Consider the following 18,651-nt stretch of genomic DNA (forward strand, 5'->3'; position numbering starts at 1 on the left):
AAGATGTGTTACTTTTTTATAGTATATGGATTTCATGAGACACTGACTGTTTATAACACTTTCCTGCCCTCGTGTTCAGGTTGCACAAGCTGTGGCGAAAAACATGAACATCCCAGTGGACAGAGTGAAAGTGCGACCCAATCAGAACAATGTCACCCCCAACCCAGGGTTCTCGGGAGGCAGCTCTACCAGTGAGATGTGTGTCGCGGTACGATCCTTTTTTTTTTTAGCTATCTGTCTTTGTCAGTTTGTACAGTTCTGTTTGCAGCATCCAGATTTATGTTTTGTTACTAGGGCATAGATGTATGAATCACTTTGAAATAGTAAATTTGAGTCCAACGGGATCATACTGTATTAATGAAAACAACGACAAAAACATTGTGGCTCACTTGATTTGACAAGGTAATAAGTCACAGTTGCCAGGTATTTACTTCAAACCAACTGTTGTACCTCAGTTTCAGTATTTTGTTTTATAATCTAAAACTGATAATGCTTTAGAGTTGTGATTGTTACTTATAGCCTATGCTTAGGAATTGTTTTTGCTTGCTGTCTGTGTGTGACCAGTTTAACTAATAAAGCTTTCAAGTGTTTTAAACTGAAAATGATACTATTCTTTATAGTTACTCCTATGAATTGCAGTTGTCAGAGAGTTTTTGTATATGTGTACTATTTCTGTGCTATTGCATACCAGCTTCTGTAGTGTACTTTAGTGGTTATTATATGTGCTTCGAGATCACATGCAGAAAATCCAAGTTCGATTCCCGTGTGAAGGAAATATTATATTGAGCGTCGAGGTCTTTCTGCTGGGACTAGTCAGTCCAAGTTGGCCCTAACAGGTTGGATAAAGCCCAGCTCCTAAATAATATAGATTGTGTTGATTGGGTATAAAACATCGACATTAAAAAATGCTTAGACACAAATAAATCATTTTGAAGGTGAAGCACGAGCCTAATGGTCCAGTACAATGTTTCATCTTGAGATCATTTACTTAATTTTTGTTATTGTTTCTCATTTGAACTTACCTTCAGGCTGCTCTTAATGCTGCAAGCCAATTGACTGAACGCCTCCGCCCTATTCGAGAAAAGATGCCAGATGCCGACTGGAAAACAGTTCTTGGAACTGCCTGGGCCAGTAGCATGGACTTATCCGCTCGAACAAAGTCAGTAGGCCCCTACATGTACTGTGTAAATTTTAAAGAGATTACTCATTTGTTGTAGAATGTGAACAGCTTGAGGGTTCCAAACATCTGGGATTTCTTTTTAAGACGTAACCAGTCTTTTCTGTCTTGTTTTACGTTCTAAGCTGTGCAAAAGGAAATTTAACTGAAGAATAATTATATAGCCATGGATTGAGCTGAATGTATTTATAGATAAATAAACAAAGTTACTATTTTCAGCATGTTTATGTGTCCCCCACAGTATTTTGCTGTAGTGCAAGTGCAGATTGATTATGACGCCTCTTAAATTCCTTGTATGAAAAAAAACTCCTGAAATATTTCATAGAGAGTGACTTTCTCTGTACAAATTTCCCCAAAACATTGACTCATTCATTTACTGTCCACTCTGCTGAAAATATGTGCACTTATATCGGGTGCCCATTAGCTGGATCAAATCAGGTCGAGTCGGGACAATTAATGCCGGCTTCAAAGCTCACACTATGAATAAACCCCTTGTTGTGTCCAATTGGACAAGAACAGGAAGTTTTGGCTGGTGCGCCTACAAGCCTTGTCATTGGTGTTCACATTGGGCTGTTTGGCTTGTGTCTTTGAAAACAAAAAGTGTTTGATTTTTTAAGGTCACTGTTGAATTCAGTAGAACTGTACCAAAATAGTAGCTTTTGCCCCCTCATGAAGGAAAATGTGGCTGGCTCCGCCTGAATATAATAAGTCAAATTAGCAGTGTGCACTGGGTAAAAGCATTGAAGCCATGCCTCTTGGATACTTGTTGCTTTGCTCTATCACTGTTTACATTCAGTGTTGAACAAATTCTACATGTTCAGATGTTTTCAAGACTCACTTTTACATTATTTATAAGTTTCCGTATAACTGACGGCTTAAAGATTATCTTTATAATGCATCAGTTTATGACTGGATTCTAATATCTCTCTGTGCTTGTGTTGAACACAGATGTGACACTACTAAGGGACAGCAGTACTTCACTTACTGTGCTGGAGCTGTGGAGACAGAGGTGGATGTTCTCACCGGAGAGTTCCAAGTGAAGAGAGTGGACATTATGTGCGACTTTGGCGAGAGGTAATTCTCTTAAATGGTGGATTTTACTTTAAGTGCTTCCTTATTCTGTAACCAGCCATGATGCTTCTTTCCAAATTCAAAGAATTTGAATAATTCATTTATTTTTGTTGATAAGTGATGTCACTAATTTCTATTTTTCTCTTCAAATGCGTGACCTTCCCTAACAAGAGGTACACAATCCTTTTTTTTTAAAGCTGCCTTGGCTGCTGCTAAAAGTTGAAGAAGGCTGCCATTTATATATAAAGCACTCTTTATTTTCCTGAAGAAATTGCTTACCAGTTTTATGGAGGGCAATATTCAAAGGTTGGGTGTTGCTTTATAAAATGTGAGGATAATTTTCTTTTTTAGTAGGGATGGATATTCACATAAAGTTATTAATGACTATAGAATTACCAGTTTTCTAAAGTGAAATATATGAATTTCCTAAAAAACTTAGGCTAACATTATTCATTCCTATGCTGAAGGTAAAAAAATGCATGGGTAGACTCAGAGCAGCTTGGAAAGCCTCAACAGATGGGTGATGGGAAAAGACCAAGGTAACAATATTAATATTGTTTTAAGAGAACCCGAGCAAAGAATTGAATGGCAAGCCATGATCGCTGATATCCATCGCAAATTTTGCACTTGATGATGATGATCATGATGATGATATGAAATCTTACCACAACTTCGTCCATTTCTCTGTTGACAGCTTGAACCCAACCATTGACATTGGCCAAGTGGAGGGTGCTTTTATCATGGGTCTGGGGTCTTACCTTCTTGAGGATGTCCACTATGATGCTACCACTGGTCAACTGCTCAATGATGGAACTTGGGTAAGTTCTACAACATTCTGGAAACTCTTGTATTTGTATATGTGTTGCCATGTTATGACACCTTTCAAATAGGTGCTTTTTCGTGATTTCATCAAGTGCTGCAATTTCTATTTATTTCTACATTTTCGAAATCATATGATTTTATTTCTTTTATTAGCTTTTATTAGAACTTGAAATATGAAGTTATGTAATGAAAAGGAGTGAATCATGATGCACTGTAATTCTTTTCTTACTCTTACCTTTTAATTATTTGAAGTTGAATCAGTCTGTAAGGACAGTGCTTGAGTGTTGATAAGATTTGCTTTGAATGTAATCCCTCTGTTGAAACTTCTCACAATGTAAACTTTTTTTAAATCTTAAAGTTGTAACAGTCTGCCTCTATATTATTAGGTTGACTCAAATGTTACTAAGAAACAGAAGTTTAAGGTTCAAGTTTGAACTTGTCCATTTCCCTTCCCCTCCTTTCTGGAACAGTTTTTTATTAGCTGAGGGAGTGCCCTGAGAGAGAGGGGCTAGTGTATAAAGTTAAGCATTTAATTTGAACAAAAGCTTGAAGGAAGAAAAAGTCTCACATACATGTATGTATTAATTTGAGATAGAGGTATCTTTTATCAAATTATTTTTATGTTATTCAGGAATACAAGCCACCCACTACCAAGGACATTCCAATCGACTGGAGAATTCACTTCCTTCCTGACTCACCCAATCCTTGCGGTATTCAAAGTTCTAAAGGTGGGTGTGGCATGTTCGATGTTCAGTCTCAAAATTAACAACCAGTATTAATAAGGGTAATGGTTACATGTTTTTTTAAGTTTACAGACTTGTTTCAAGGTAATTTTTTGTCACTGTTGTAGGGAGTGTTGTAGTTTGTTCCCACTCGCCTTGTATCTCACATGAACTAACGAGTGTACTGAATGAATAATAACAGCTGGTCATTAAAGTTACTTGAACACCTCAAACAGTTAACAATTCTATGTAGATCTATGTGGCAGGTCCCGGATACGAACTATAATATATCCAATATTATTAATGAAAAAAAATTCACTTGAATCTTGGTTAGCACAGTGGTAAATTGTTCCATGCTAATGTGCCTGGTTTCAATTTTGGCTTGCAAAAAAGGTGGATGCCCTGTTTATCAATTCCAAACATCTATACTGTAAGCCAATGGTAGGTAGGGTGGTTCTTGCACCATCAATGATATAATATGGCAGCCTTAATGTCACAGGACACTGCACTCAAATAGGAACCTTCATCTTATTTATATATAATATGTAAAACTCAGCTGCATATGGGTTTGAAGAGCCCACTGTTGACTGCCCTTTAGAATTAAGACAGAAGAAGAAAAAGAGTCTCTGACCTTCACATAGATAAAAATAGTAAAAATAATACAAGTATAGCAAATTTCATTCAGTGTGGCAATTTTTTAGGACTTTCTTGCTTTCTCTTGAACAAAATGTGATGTGGTGACATATCCGGGTGGTCTTCTCATGCTACTTCTGTTCTCTGTTCTTTTTTCTTAAGCTGTCTTGGCAAAATACAGTGGCAGCTGTTGAAACTGAAAGCTACGGGACCACTAGACTTTTTTTTAGTTTAGCCACGTTTTTTATTTCGAAAGTTGCTCAAATAGAAGAAAAAATAATTGGGGATTATATTTTGTTTTGGTTTATCTCCGTTTTCAAATGAATCGTGTACAGTTTTTGACTCTTCTGTACGTCTGTACTGTCCTGACTCATTGTTAGAGATAGAGCTTTGCTCTTGAAAGGTATAATATCAGAAGATTCCGTCTGTATTCAGGTTGTGACACTCTCAATGACATAATGTTTTCTTCTCAACAGCTGTTGGAGAGCCTCCAGCAGCTCTGGGAATCGGGGCATTGCTTGCTATCAAGAGCAGCATTGAGAATCTCAGAGAAGAACTTACTGGCCAGCAAGGATTTATCCCAGTTGGTGAGTGATGCATCTGAATTTTATTTAGCCCGCATACCACTTTATTCAAGTAAAGATTTAAAATTATTTAAAGTGTAGCTGTATCAAAGGATAAGTTGGGTTTTTTTTTGGTCAATTAAAAAAATCTTAATGCTATCCATTCATATTTCAAGACTTTCTCAATATAGTCAGTGATGTGTAAATAAGCAGTTTGGAAATGTAATGCTTTTCTTTCCTGCAAGCTTTACGCAGGCTTGTTTCACTTCTTTTCCTGTGTTTTTTTTATACACATGCAATTCATTTTTCCATTTAATTCACTGTTAAATTTGTTCTGTACTTCTTCCTCTGAGGTCAGACCCCAATTTTCCCTCAAAGTTCTGAAAGACCGGTGACATTTCTCTAAAGGATTTCACTCAAGTAACAGTAACAATTCCATTATTTATTTTTTAGAAATACTTCTGATGTAGGCATTAGATTTAAACAATTTTTTGCTTCTGCAGATTCTCCGTACACAGTGGAGAAAATCCAGATGAGCACTGGCCTGTCAGTGGACCACCTCACAGCTTGAGATGGTGCACAGACACAACAGAACTCTCAGAGATGATCATATCTGAGTTTATATCAAGAAATCTGTTAACTATTCATGACCGACATAATGTTCAAACTTTCAGGAGCTCCTGAATCAAACGTGTTTTTTTCTTTTTTGATTTGAAATTTATGTAGACCATGCTTTACTAAATCCGTGAGATATTTTGTTAAGCACCTTTGTATCCAGAACACTGATATGAGGTGTGTCCATACACTTGATATTGTTTTGCTCCCCCCGTTTCAAAGGTTTCATGATTTGAACTGAAGAGACTAAAGATTTTTTCAGAATTTTTCTGTAAATAAGGGAAGTGTTGTAAACGAGACAGGAGGGCAAAGCAAAACTTCCAACATCTATCTTGAAATATTCACAGAGCTGTAAAATGGCGACTAAGATCTTACAGCCATTTCCCAGACTTCTCATGAGCAATTTATGGAAGGATGAGTTTTATATCTTACAATATTTCCCTTCTTTGACAATAAAGGTGAACTTTTATTCCTTATCAAGCGGTGTCACTTTGTGCGGAGGTGTAGACTCCCTTGTATCTTATGCTGTTTTTTTTGTTTCTTTCTGCAAAAGTTAACTACAAAGTAGGCTTATTTCAGAAGTATAGGCATATATATATAAAGAGTAGCAAAGTTCTAGATGTTGTGTTGAAATAATGTAATTTCGGAGGATATTTCGTAAAAACGTTACTACTTCAAAAATAAAATGTTGAACATATTATGTTAACACATGTACCAAATTCATGTTTATGATGGCAGTATATTGTCTCAACAATACTGTAAATGTTTGCATGTGATCAAATTTTATGATGTCCTATTTTATTGTTGCCATTTGAGAACTAATATTGTGATAGCAATCAGGTAAAGTAGCAGGGTGCTTTCAGATAATTGTTATGCGGCTTAAGAGAAACTAAAAAATAGTCAAGTACAGATGAATCAAACTCACTGAGACCACTGTGCTGCATTTCAGCATGGCATCCTGCACTGAAGCAACATTTTTATCTTAAGTGAAATTATATTTTTCTTCAGTAGAGACCATTGCGATGTCTGATTTGTCTCAAGTTCAAATTTTCACTATTTCCATGAATCATGAACTCACATATTTTCTAGATAAAGAAGAAAGCTTCATTTAACGCCCATCAATAACATGTAATAAATTTAATATTTCATTAAACTATTTATTTAAAGCCATTGATGTTGTAGTTGTTGTTACAGATCCAGTAGCTGTGGAGTTTTCATTCCTCTGCTTGAAATTAAGTGGTTTTTTTGGTATATTTCTGCTTAAGGTGTTTCACTTGTCCATTTATGGAGGAAGATACTGTTAATGATGGTGGAAGAACGTCTAATATTAATCAATGTTGTAGTCCCATTAGGTCTATACAAGGATACTTTTTAACCAGCTATCCAAGACAAGAGGAACCTTACAGTTATTTTGATATTCTACCTTTTTTTTGTATTCAGAAGCTATTTTTTTTCTTTGTAGACTCGCACGTATTGTTATCTGTCTTTATTCTATGGCATATAAAGTCAAATAAACTTACATGGATTTTTCATTTAAACAATTTTTTTGCATTTGTCCCTATGCTGACTGGGTTTTGAAACCAGCTCTTTTTCCACTTTCGTCTACTATAGCGTCTTCATAAATTATCAAGCTTAGTGTATTCCATCATTACTAAAACAAACAAGGTGCACAACCTCAGCTAACTTTCATCATGAAAAGCCTGATCCACCCCACCCCCAAGATCTCCACAATCCTACCACAGGACCATGTGCTATGACACAGAGAGAAAAACACCATACTTCAGTGACTGCTAGTTAGCCCTTCGGCCAAGTACATACGAGTAAACTGGGGAACGGGACAATATGATAAAACTAAAATTTCTTTTCCCCAACTTATTTTACGAAGTGTGCCATCTCATATGATGAGCTTTCAAAGACTATTATACTTCCTCATCTTATCTGAAAATTGTCATAATCTTAGCCTTTCAAGTTTTTCTTCCAAGTCATGTTCCAGGTATATAAATGAGGAAGTTGGTTGGCTTCTTTTTTGTACATAACAAATAAGTTCAAAGAGTTGTTTGTCCTCAGTCAGCTGATTAAACATAATTTGTTTTTGGGACAAGTCAACATCAACAACCTTGGAAGTGAACCTCTTAAAAGGTGGGCTCTCGTGGCCTAGAGGTTAAGGTGTTGGCCTCTCAAAAGGTCCCGGGTTCGAATCCGGGTAGCGACCGAAAAATTTTCTTCTCTAAAATTGTCTCCTTTCACCTCCTTTCCTGCTCTCCAGCAATAATCTGTTGTCTGCTTTCGTTTCCACTTTCTGCCCCCGCCCCCTTTGCCCCTTCCTCTGGGCTCCTGACTCTTTCTGCAGCCTTTCTACTTCTACTACTTTGCTCCCTCTTACTGCTGTCTTTCTGCCACACCCCTGATCTTCTGGTAGGAAAGATCTACATCTAGCCTTCTCGGACAAGGGCGAAAAATCTTGGAGGGCGCGTGTGCAAGTTGCGCATGTTAAAGATCCCTTGGTGGTCTAAAATCGATAAGAGTAGGCTTTGGCCGCCACCCGGGCAAAATTCAAAATTTCCTACCAACTGAAAATATTAGGTGTGTCCTGCGCGCTCATATGACCTTATGCAGTTGCGAGCGCCGTAAAAACACTTACCAAAACAAACCTCTCAAAAGGGACAAAACAGATGACTGTTCTTGTTGGTCCAGATTGAACTAAGAGCATGAGGATGATAGCCTCTCACCAGTACCCAGAATGAGAAGTTAGGCAAAGTGTTGATTGAGGCAAAAAGCATTGAACGCATAACATTCATCTATTGTTGTCATCTACATCAAGAATTGATCGCTATGACTTTCAAGGATGTCAAGTACAAGAAGACCATGGCTTGTTCTTGTGGTAGTTAGTAGTTATGTGTTTGTCAGTTAAGCCATGTTATAGCATGTTACACAAAATAAAGTACGAAGAAAGGATATTTTTATATTCTATACACTTTATTTCTTTCCTGAGTTTTCAAAAGGTGTGAGCAAAAATTGAAAAAGGTTTATAACAGTTCCATAGACTCAACCTCCAAATCGCATATTCCTTATTGTTGATAAAAATTATCTCCGTTGTGCTAACTGGTTAAAAGAAAACTGGACTCGAGGAAAGATATCAAGGATCATGCATAGATAATTTTGAGAAGACGAAAATAGAAACTGAAATCAGATGCAAAAGAAAGCTGTAACAGCCATTTCAAATTCTGGAAAATTCATGTCCTTGTGATCTCCATCCTCTAATAAAACATTCAGTGCACAATTACCATTTTAATGGAACCCCCATCCATCTATTTCACCTACATGATAAACCAGACCGAGGTCAATTTTGAGTGCATTGACTCAAATTAACAAAATATTGCATAACTTGAAAATGGTTTAATTAATATGATAGAGAGGCTTACGTTATAATAAAAAAAGGACCAGATATATAAAAGCTTGTATTCAGATGAGACCAGTCCTTTAAAGCAGGCCTAAAGAGTAATCATTATCTCGGTGAGTTGGGAAAGCTGTTATTGTTGTTGTTTTCCCAACTCACTGGGAAAGACTGCTTGCCTACACAGATAAAAGATACGGGAGCAATAAAAAAAAGCAATATACAAAGCCTTGGCCGTTCTCTCAGTAAGCTGCAGAGTAACCCACTGATTCCACAGCAGCCAGGTCAATGAAGCATAGAAATCTATTCCTCTACCAGTTGTACTATTGGTCCCTAACACCACAAAAAAGAATGGGCTGGTCAGAATACAAGTCCTTGGTTTAGATTTTGCAAACCCTACATAAAAAATATTTTCTCTCATTTTCCATTTACCTCAGTTTTTAGTTGGACGTATTTATACAATCAGCTCAGCAGTACTCGAGATATCTATGTCATATTTAAACAACTCTGATGACAATTTCTGAGATGTTTTGGTCCAGATAAAAAAATAGTTGTCAGAAAGTTCCATCAAGCTTTTTAGAAGGCAAACAACAATACTGATACTGAGGCAAAGAAACAGGAAAAAGTTGTTGAACGTGATGTTCTCATCAAAAGCCGAATGACTGAATCAAAACTTCAATTAGATGGCTTATTATACTTGAAAAGAAACTTGAATCAAGTAATACATTCAGGTTATATCTTAGAAAGATATGACTTCCACAGTGAAAAATGTTCATATCTAAGGAAAAAAACAACAACACATTGTCTACAAAAAAACCCCAACCAGTTGAGGTAAATTACGAAATAAAAGAAGCCAATGTTTACATATCTCCTCATAAACATTTTAATAAAAGCAGTAGCATCTTCCTTCATGGAATCACAAGTAACTTATCCAAGAACTTGCCATTGACTCTGATTAAGACATAAAGCAACCAGAATAATCCGCAATGATCTATGTACATTTTTTCACAAAAACTGTTGGAGGAGCTTGAGAGCGGTTCAATTAGGAAGAAAGTGACAACTTGGAAGTTCTTTACTATTTGCTCCTCCAAATAGTCCTTCACAGAAGTTCATAAAAGAAAACTCCATGCGATGTCACCTGTTTTCTTTATCTAGTGCCTCTGTCATTGTATTAACAATGGACAAATTCTGGAATTCCTCCTCACTCACAAAATCCATTGAAATTGCATTACAAACTGTTCTTGGTAACTCGCACTGTTCGAGTTTCCTGCACCTGTCCACAGGACCCAAAATGCAGGAAACAGTTTCAAGACACAAATGCATGAGCCGACGAGGTTCAGGAGCAAAGTCAGAGATAAGTCCAAGCCACGGTCTGTTCTGTTCTGCTACTTTATATATAGTAGATAAAACAAGAAAGAAAGTATTAAAAGGGTTTTCATGACAGAGATGTCTATCAAAATTGACATACGTAGGGGGCATGTGACACTTTGTGAAAAGAAATTTAGCAATGGGAAACTTTCCATACAGAATGGCAACATCAACCGGGGACAAGAAAAAATTGCAATCTGCTTGCTTCACATCTGACAATTCTGTGTGGTGCACACCCAACGAGTGGGAGATGTAAGGCTGGGACATCATGAACACTGCACCACTGGCCACTAGACGATGCGTACAAGAGAAACTGTGAGAGGCAGCAATGTTCAGAACATGCACCCCACTGGAGGTCAAGTAGTTGGGGTTACATCCTGCTGCTAAAAGAACAGAAAGGTTTTCTTCTGCTCCGATTTCTATTGCATTGATCATTGCCATGTGTCGTTCATGGGAACTGAACCACACGCCATCAGGGTCATCCTCTAGTAGATTTCTGAGAAGATTGTGAGCCTCAGGATGTTTAGCAGCCAGTAGTAATGGTGTCTGACCTAAACGTGTACTGAGGAAAGGATAACAAAAAGATTGTGTCAGGAGAGTATATTGAAGGAATGGGGGGAGGGGGGTGCATAATTTAAAACGTGGAAATTGTTGCATTGGGCATACCAAGTCTTTCACAAATTTCTGACTAAGTGAAGGTAAGACTTCTAGTCAGCCTCTGATAAAATTTGATGCTTGGTTTCTTTTGTCAAATAGTTGAAGTTTCGCTCTTTTCAGCCATCATGAAAAGTACTCGATATTGATAAAAGGACAGAAGGATGGATAGTGCAAGCGTCTCGTTTGGTGTTGAAGCTATAGAAAGGAAGAGAGTGTAGCTGATGAGCCTTTGATAACAGTAAAATTGCTCTTACATCAGATCACAATCATTAATCATGATGATGTAACCAACAAAGAGTATGCCACCCACTCTTCTTGCCTCGACTGTATAGATAAATACTACAATTATACTACAATTATACGTACCAACAAGATATATCTGCACCCCATTCCCTGAGCAGCAGGAAACAGTCAACACATCCTTCATTCTCGCCCACATGGTCAGCCGTCATTGTCAAGGCTGTGTGGGAGGAACGATCCATTTTGTTGACGTCAGCACCAGCCTCAAGCAGTGCTCTAGCAGCTCCGACCTCACCTCTCAGACATGCCCACATGAGAGCAGTCCTTTCTAATAGACAGAACAAAAGGACAGGTTGTGAGTGGTTGGCGGGTGCTCTGGTGTGGTCGACTCCTTCTTTCCTATCAAACATCTATCGTCCTTATCTCCCCTCCTTCTTTTTTATGTTTGTTGCTCTCTTGTAACACCTCTAATCTTCTGGTGCTTATATAACCTTATGCAGTTGCTAGCGCCGTAAAACCTCTACTAAAACTAAACTAAAAAAGGACAGGTTCTCAGCCAAAGGGCTATTCATGTAAATAGTAACATAATATTTTATACAAATAAGGTTCTTTAGAAGACTTCAACATCTGTGGTGTATCGGTATTCCCCTTGTGCACACAAGACAAGAGCTTTACACCTAATCAAGGAAAATATCCTATGGAGACTCTCCATCTTTCTTCTGGGATGTATCCCACATGGCACTGGTTGTCTCTGACAGATAGGGATATTGTAGCTTACCTCAAAATAATAAAAATTGTGTTGGAGGAAGCTTAAAACATTAGAATTAACAAAGATCAAAACAAAAACTGGAAATATCCCATTTGCATTGTGGGAAAAACAAAAGATAATGCGTATCACTTCCAAGTTAGGGCTGTTGTAGTTTTACCGCATTTTGTGGATCTCAGCAAATGCAGTCTTTCAACATCAGAAAAGTCTAACAACATGACTACAGTTAAAGATAAAGAAAATACTTATTCCTCATTGTGGAAGGCACACAATAACTTACTTTGACAGGTAGGAATCCCTTGGATTGTTATTTCATCCACAAGAGGGGATTACTAAGTACCCAACTCTATCTGGAGGATTTGTAGTAAGTACAGAAAAACAACTTCCCGTTTGACCTGATATTGTGTTCAGCAAAGTTGGCAGTTCAATGCCCCATTACACGCAGAATGGAATATCCCTAAAACATTGAAAAAGGAGAGTAGAGGGCTCAAAAAGTAGACGGTTATAGAAAATCAAGACGCTAAAAAGTACCACTAAGAAGTTGGCATCTTACCAAGGTTGCATGTGGCATTGATCTGAGCACCATGATGCAGCAGGAGTCGAACCACCCCAACCTGGCCACAAGAAGCAGCAAGCATGAGCAGGGACTTGCGACTTTCCTTGACTCGCTCATCCACACTGACATAGTTCACACAACCCCGCTCTGTCAACAGTTTGCTGCAGAAAGACAGATTAAATTAATGGTGATGCCAAACTAAATGGTACAGCATTAACTCCAACTAATGAAAAAAGTAGAACACACATTAACCATGTTCCTTGACATTTGTCAATGCTGTTACTTTTCATCAGGCTTATTTATTTACCTTGGCCTTGAAGAAAAATTTACTGGGCTATACTTTTTTCTATGGGCATCCTGCGGATTATTGCTCCTGCTTCTTCATAAAAGAGTAAACCAATTTCAGTGACTAGAGTCTCTAACAAACTAACAGATGTTAGTGCCAGCTCCAAAACAAGATCATAAAAGATATATGCACTGTACAATAAAAGAGTACAAACTGATACTTTCGTTATTTAACCATAGCAATGCACTTGCAGAGTCTTGTCACCATGATCAGTGCTATCATTTCATCAGCAATACTGATTTCTTCCATCTTGCCATAGCAACATTTCTATCTAATAATATTAAACCTTATACAGTAGTCTCCGCCTAAGATCTCGGTGCTCAGGAGCAAGGAAATGCGAGATCTTAAGCAAACCAGGATCTTAACCGACGAACCCTGGGAAGAATCTATGGTGACCCATGTTAAGGCTCACAATTGGTAAAATGGTCTCCCTCTACTCCACAATGAACTGACATGACCCCTTGGTGGGTTTATGGCATATGGCGAGCAAAGAGTGGTTAACCTTGATGACCTATCACAGTGCATAGTGGCATGACGCGTGCCTTTTTCACTTATTATCCTATCATGAGTCTCAAGGTCTACGCTTATCCAGTTGCCCCTCCCCTTTACCTGTCGAAAATTTCTAGCTTTCCATCTCTGACCGAGTCTCTACTCCCAAATTACCGAGCCCCCCCCCCCCCAAACCGCCTTTCTCGTTACACACCATTACGTTGTGAACACACCACAGAATTCTACACTCAGAATTCTGTGGAACACACCAATTAAAATTCAGACTGTCTCGCTAATTCGGGAGTAGAGACAACTGCTGCAATGGTCAGGGAAGATTTCACAGTTCGATGTGATCCCGCCTGGAGCGAACATGTAGGCCCTACCCACCCAGCAAGTGATGTAAGTTTAGGGGGAGACCTCAGGTCGGTGTGAGTGCGATGTTCAGGGAAAACAAACGAGTCAGTCAGTTCAAACCCCGGTGTGATCCCGTCTGGGGCAAACATTGTATCGCTTCATCGAGTTTTACAACGCTTATGTGATCACATTCACGACAGTGGCTGATCTTTGACGCGACGGACAGTTTATTGATCTCAACTTTTCACTCTTGGTTGATAGGCTGTGCCCACCCGGGCTTTTGTTTCGCAAATTATGATCTGAAATGCGGGATCTCAGCCGAATGTAGACCTTCAGAGTGAATCAGAGTGGGATCTCAGGGGTGACTTTTGTATAGTAAAAATTCTGTTTTCTTAAAACGACGGGATCTTACGAGAACCGGGATCGTAAGCGGTGGGATCTTAGGCGGAGACTACTGTAGCAGTTTTATTACCCATAGTCAATTTTTGTCAATAGCCTAAAGCAGGCAGACAAACAATAACGTGCAGCAAGAAAATATAAGACAATATAAAATCTGAAAGTGTAATTCTGTGCTCTTGAGAAAAGTCATTGCGACTTTTCGGGCACTCCATAAATATATAGGTATCATTCTTGCCAGCTGCACAAACTTTTTCCATCAACAGCTACTTCAAAATAACATTTCAAAGTTCAGGTATAGGGAATAGCCTCACTGGATTCTGGGAATAATTTAAGAAACAATATTGTTTAGTGACTTTCTATAGGAAACAAAGCAAAGTAAAATTCTAAAGCAAATTAAGTTCACAACTTCCAAGCAACAAGACTGAAAGGTTCTTTTCTTAACTAAATCACAACTTTTTACTAGACCACAGAAAGCAGAATGAGAGTAGGAAAATTGTTGCTGATTTATGAAACTTTTCTTCTCAAATTGCACCTGACCCATAATTCCTAGACTTGCCTTAGATAACTGGTGTCACCAACCATTGCAGCTGTAATGGCAGCTTCCACTTTCTTCCTACCCGTGTACAATGAAAATGCAGGGCTGTTCTTGAGCTGTGACTCGCTCACACGAGGTCTGTTACCTGCTGAGGAGGTAAGGGGGGAGGGGAGAGAGGGAAGGGGAGAGAGGGAAGGGGAGAGGGGGGAGTGGTGAAGGGGGGAGGGGAGAGGGAGGGAGGGGGAGGAGAGAGGAGAGAAGTGGAAGGGAGCATCAGAATAAGATTATCACATTCATGATTGTTCTTATCTTTCATACACACATTATGTCAGCAAGGATATTATTTTTTAGATTTGCTTCGAAAAGGTCACAAAAATATTTAAATGAAAAACATGCCTATGCTTTTGCCTAACCTCTTGAAACACCACAAAAGTTCCCACTTTTTCGTCTAAAAAAAACCCCAAAACAAATAAATAACAATTGACAGAAATGAAGATTATGTATTATAGTCGATGTACTGACTCCCCATAACCCTTAAGTAGAGAACCCGTAAAAGAATCTTCAATTATAAATAAGTGGTATTTGCCATTTGCATGAAGTGGTACTCGTTTCATCGATCAAGTAAAGATTTTCTCTCAAGCAACAAAGACGGTGAGTTAAAAACCCAATTTAAAAAAAATTGTAAATTCATCTACTGTAACAATCTGGCTTCACATATATTATGTGGTGTAAATGGCCCTAGTTCAAATCATTGATTGGGCATTCTTGAATTTGAATTGTTTGGGGAGTTCACATGGCTCTCCATCTATTTGGCTAGGTCATATTGGAGATGAACGATAAATAGGCCCTAATCCTATTGGCACAGATAGGGCCATTATAAAACCCACACAACTACTACAAACAAAATATGGGAGACAACTAATGTTATCCATCTATTTACCCTGTGATTGACATTAAGTCAATATTATGACTTCGAAAAGAATTTCAAATAACCAAAATCAAACTGAGGCATCAGAACCGTCTTGCAGGCCTATCCCAAAGTAATTATCTCTGAGTAAGAAACACCCCCTTGTTTGACCTCTATCGATATCCTATATATTGATAACACTGTCTCAAGTACTCTGAAGTATCACTGGACCAATTCAATTTCAATCCCTGAGTGTTGATATTTCAGTCTTTTCTCTTAATATCTGATCTAACATATCACATCATGATGGTGAAAACTTTACAGGTGCACAAAGTGCTGAGGGTGGATGCCACTAGGGGTAATTAAAACCGTTCATTATTTCTTGAAATTGTCTCGGAAGCTTCATTCAGCTCTATAACAATATGAAGTCTTATTTAATTTTCAGCATCTTTTTATAATCTTTCCATTGTTTCTGAGAGAGCTCAAACGGAATTGAGGAAGCTGTAACGGCACAACTTTGTTCTCCTCATTCAAATCATATATTGACTAGAATCAGCTTGCTTGGGGAAGATGATAAAACAATGTAAATACATTACTATCTCTACGAGCATTCTGTGCGTGCATGCAAATACATGTGTGTGTGTGTGTGTGTGTGTGTGTGTGTGTGTGTGTGTGTGTGTGTGTGTGTGTGTGTGTGTGTGTGTGTGTGTGTGTGTGTGTGTGTGTGTGTGTGTGTGCATGTGTGTTTGTTTGTGTGTGAGTGAGTAAAGAGTGTGTGTGTGTGTGTGTGTGTGTGTGTGTGTGTGGGTGTGTGTGTGTGTGAGAGAGAGAGAGAGAGAGACAGAGAGAGAGAGAGAGAGAGAGAGAGAGAGAGAGAGAGAGAGAGAGAGAGAGAGAGAGAGAGAGAGAGAAAGTATGTGGCTGTCTGACTGAGAGCATAGGAATGTGTGTATTTGTGTTTGTGTGTATTTATATACGTTTGTGAGCGTTGTGTGTGTTTGTGTGTGTGTGTGTCTCTGTGTGTTTGTTTGAATGTCTGTAAATGCATGTCAATGAATGTTTTGGAGTCAGGGGTCAGCATGCCAGCATAATCATGGTAGAATACTATGTATGGAGATGTTCTTTAAAGAATTGTTTCAAGCTTTCTAATTTTTAAAACAAATTTTGCAAACTATTGAAATGTTTCTGAACAATCTTTTATATTAACCAGCAATACAGAAGAAAACTGTCTGCAGCCTACCTTTACTTACCGGTCTCATTCATTAATAATGTTATGAATAAAACTACTAGCCTACTACTACTACTACTACTACTACTACTACTACTACTACTACTGCTACTATTACGACTACTACTACTACTGCTACTATTACGACTACTACTACTACCACTAATAATAATAATAACAATAATAATAATAATAATAATAATAATAATAATAACAATAATAATAATAATAAAAATATTTATCAATTTTATTGAGCTTACCATGTGAACACAGCTCTAGGTGCTTTACATAAAGGCAAGTACAAATTCATAAATGAACACACACACACACACACACACACACACACTTACACATACAATCAAGCAGGTACATACACACACACACACACACACACACACACACACACACACACACACACACACACACACACACACACACACACACACACACACACACACACACACACACACACACACACACACACACAACACAACACACACACGATGCAGGGCCAATAGCCAGAGAAGAAAAATCATACAATTTGTGTTGCACAGAACAGTCATTTGTAAATCATTCTTTTGTGTACAATGGACAAATATAAAAAAATCTCTGTGTTTTAAATGAGGAACAGCTGGCTCAGATATCAAGCAAAGACAACACAATGAAAAACACAGGACTCAAAGATAAAATAATATTATTTTTACCATCTGTACTTTCATAATGGCGATTCAAGAATTTCCCCGACATTTTCAGGCACTCCTCTATGGAAATTTCTCTCTAAAAGCTGTACGCATTAACACCACAAGGTACTCCAGTCCTGGTTCATGAGATGATGTTGTATAGACAATTCTGTACAAGCTGACAGCTGTTAGATAAAATAGACAATAAGAAAATTGATAAAGAGCGTTTAGTGTAGTGTGCACACATTCTAAAACTTCCACTAACTTCCCTGAAGATAAGGGGGACCAACAAGAAGGTCCTAATGCCTTTATGAAAAGTAGGAGAGCTGGTCTTGCTAGATTACATTATGACATAGCACTTTAACACTTCCTTTGCAGAAACTGCAAGTCAGCCTGCATGCAATACGATTAACAATGAAACAAGAGTAAATTTAATCCTCACCATCAGACACTTTTATCATTTGAATATCTTTCAAATCTTACAGTCGTTCACTCGGTTGTTCACTATCTTTTTCAGTAGCTTGAAGTGCATAATTTTTTAAGTTCAAAGTGTCAACATAATCTCCCTCTGCCTTTCATCCACCACAAGAACTCTTTTTGAATGTTGAAACCATTCTTTTCTTTATTGTCTCTTTTCCTCATCACACTCTTTCGTCAAACAATAGTAAGATAAAATGTATTCCCACAATACATTTACCCGATCAACATTCACGATAGGCCTGCTAGTACTGAGAATTTACAGGCAACTTATTTGTACAGCCCTGATATCAGAGGATATTCTGTATAATATATAATATTATGGGCACATCTTTTATTCCTTAGTCAGCAATAGAATTCTAGGTGATTCCCATTAATAAAATAAACATCATCTCAATAGACTAAAGTGAGTTGAACAGTTTCCTGGAAATTCCACACCAAGGTTCTGATGTCGAGTCCCGCGCAGTTAAAACAGTGACAAAACACACATAAGGATGATGATGAGATATGATTTACACCACTTTACCCATAAATGATGAGAACCCCTTACAAACTGGGAACATTTTTTCATTTGACGTTCTAATCAATAATATAAAGTGTTTTTTTTTATCATTATTCATTCATAATAATTAAGCTCACATAAAAAAATAAA

At 37.9% G+C, this 18,651-nt stretch overlaps 2 protein-coding genes across 5 annotated transcripts in view; one reads left to right on the forward strand and one right to left on the reverse strand.

Moving 5' to 3' along the window:
• Positions 1–7,141, forward strand: part of LOC101861050 (xanthine dehydrogenase) — a gene marked incomplete in the record, with an annotated part of 55,376 nt that extends 48,235 nt beyond the window's left edge. For both annotated transcript variants that reach the window (XM_013084101.2, XM_013084102.2), the window contains 7 exon segments: positions 80–208; positions 1,029–1,159; positions 2,126–2,251; positions 2,943–3,066; positions 3,702–3,798; positions 4,902–5,012; positions 5,492–7,141. In XM_013084101.2, coding sequence (XP_012939555.1) covers positions 80–208; positions 1,029–1,159; positions 2,126–2,251; positions 2,943–3,066; positions 3,702–3,798; positions 4,902–5,012; positions 5,492–5,559 — 786 coding nt within the window.
• A 1,417-nt stretch (positions 7,142–8,558) lies between these two features.
• The window catches only part of LOC101858866 (ankyrin repeat and KH domain-containing protein mask), an 11,098-nt gene continuing 1,005 nt past the window's right edge, over positions 8,559–18,651 (reverse strand). For 2 of the 3 annotated variants that reach the window (XM_005101158.3, XM_005101159.3), the window contains exons 2-6: positions 17,547–17,707; positions 14,729–14,855; positions 12,582–12,745; positions 11,389–11,590; positions 8,559–10,927 (exon numbers count right to left, since the gene is read on the reverse strand). In XM_005101158.3, the coding sequence (XP_005101215.1) occupies positions 10,132–10,927; positions 11,389–11,590; positions 12,582–12,745; positions 14,729–14,855; positions 17,547–17,589 (1,332 nt within the window). In that variant the 5' untranslated portion in view covers positions 17,590–17,707 and the 3' untranslated portion in view covers positions 8,559–10,131. The remainder of the gene's footprint in view (positions 10,928–11,388; positions 11,591–12,581; positions 12,746–14,728; positions 14,856–17,546; positions 17,708–18,651) is intronic. The other variant, XM_005101160.3, reaches the window with a different exon arrangement.

The sequence above is a fragment of the Aplysia californica genome, unplaced genomic scaffold (genome assembly GCF_000002075.1).
Source record: "Aplysia californica isolate F4 #8 unplaced genomic scaffold, AplCal3.0 scaffold00271, whole genome shotgun sequence".
NCBI classification, from domain to species: Eukaryota; Metazoa; Mollusca; class Gastropoda; order Aplysiida; family Aplysiidae; genus Aplysia; species Aplysia californica.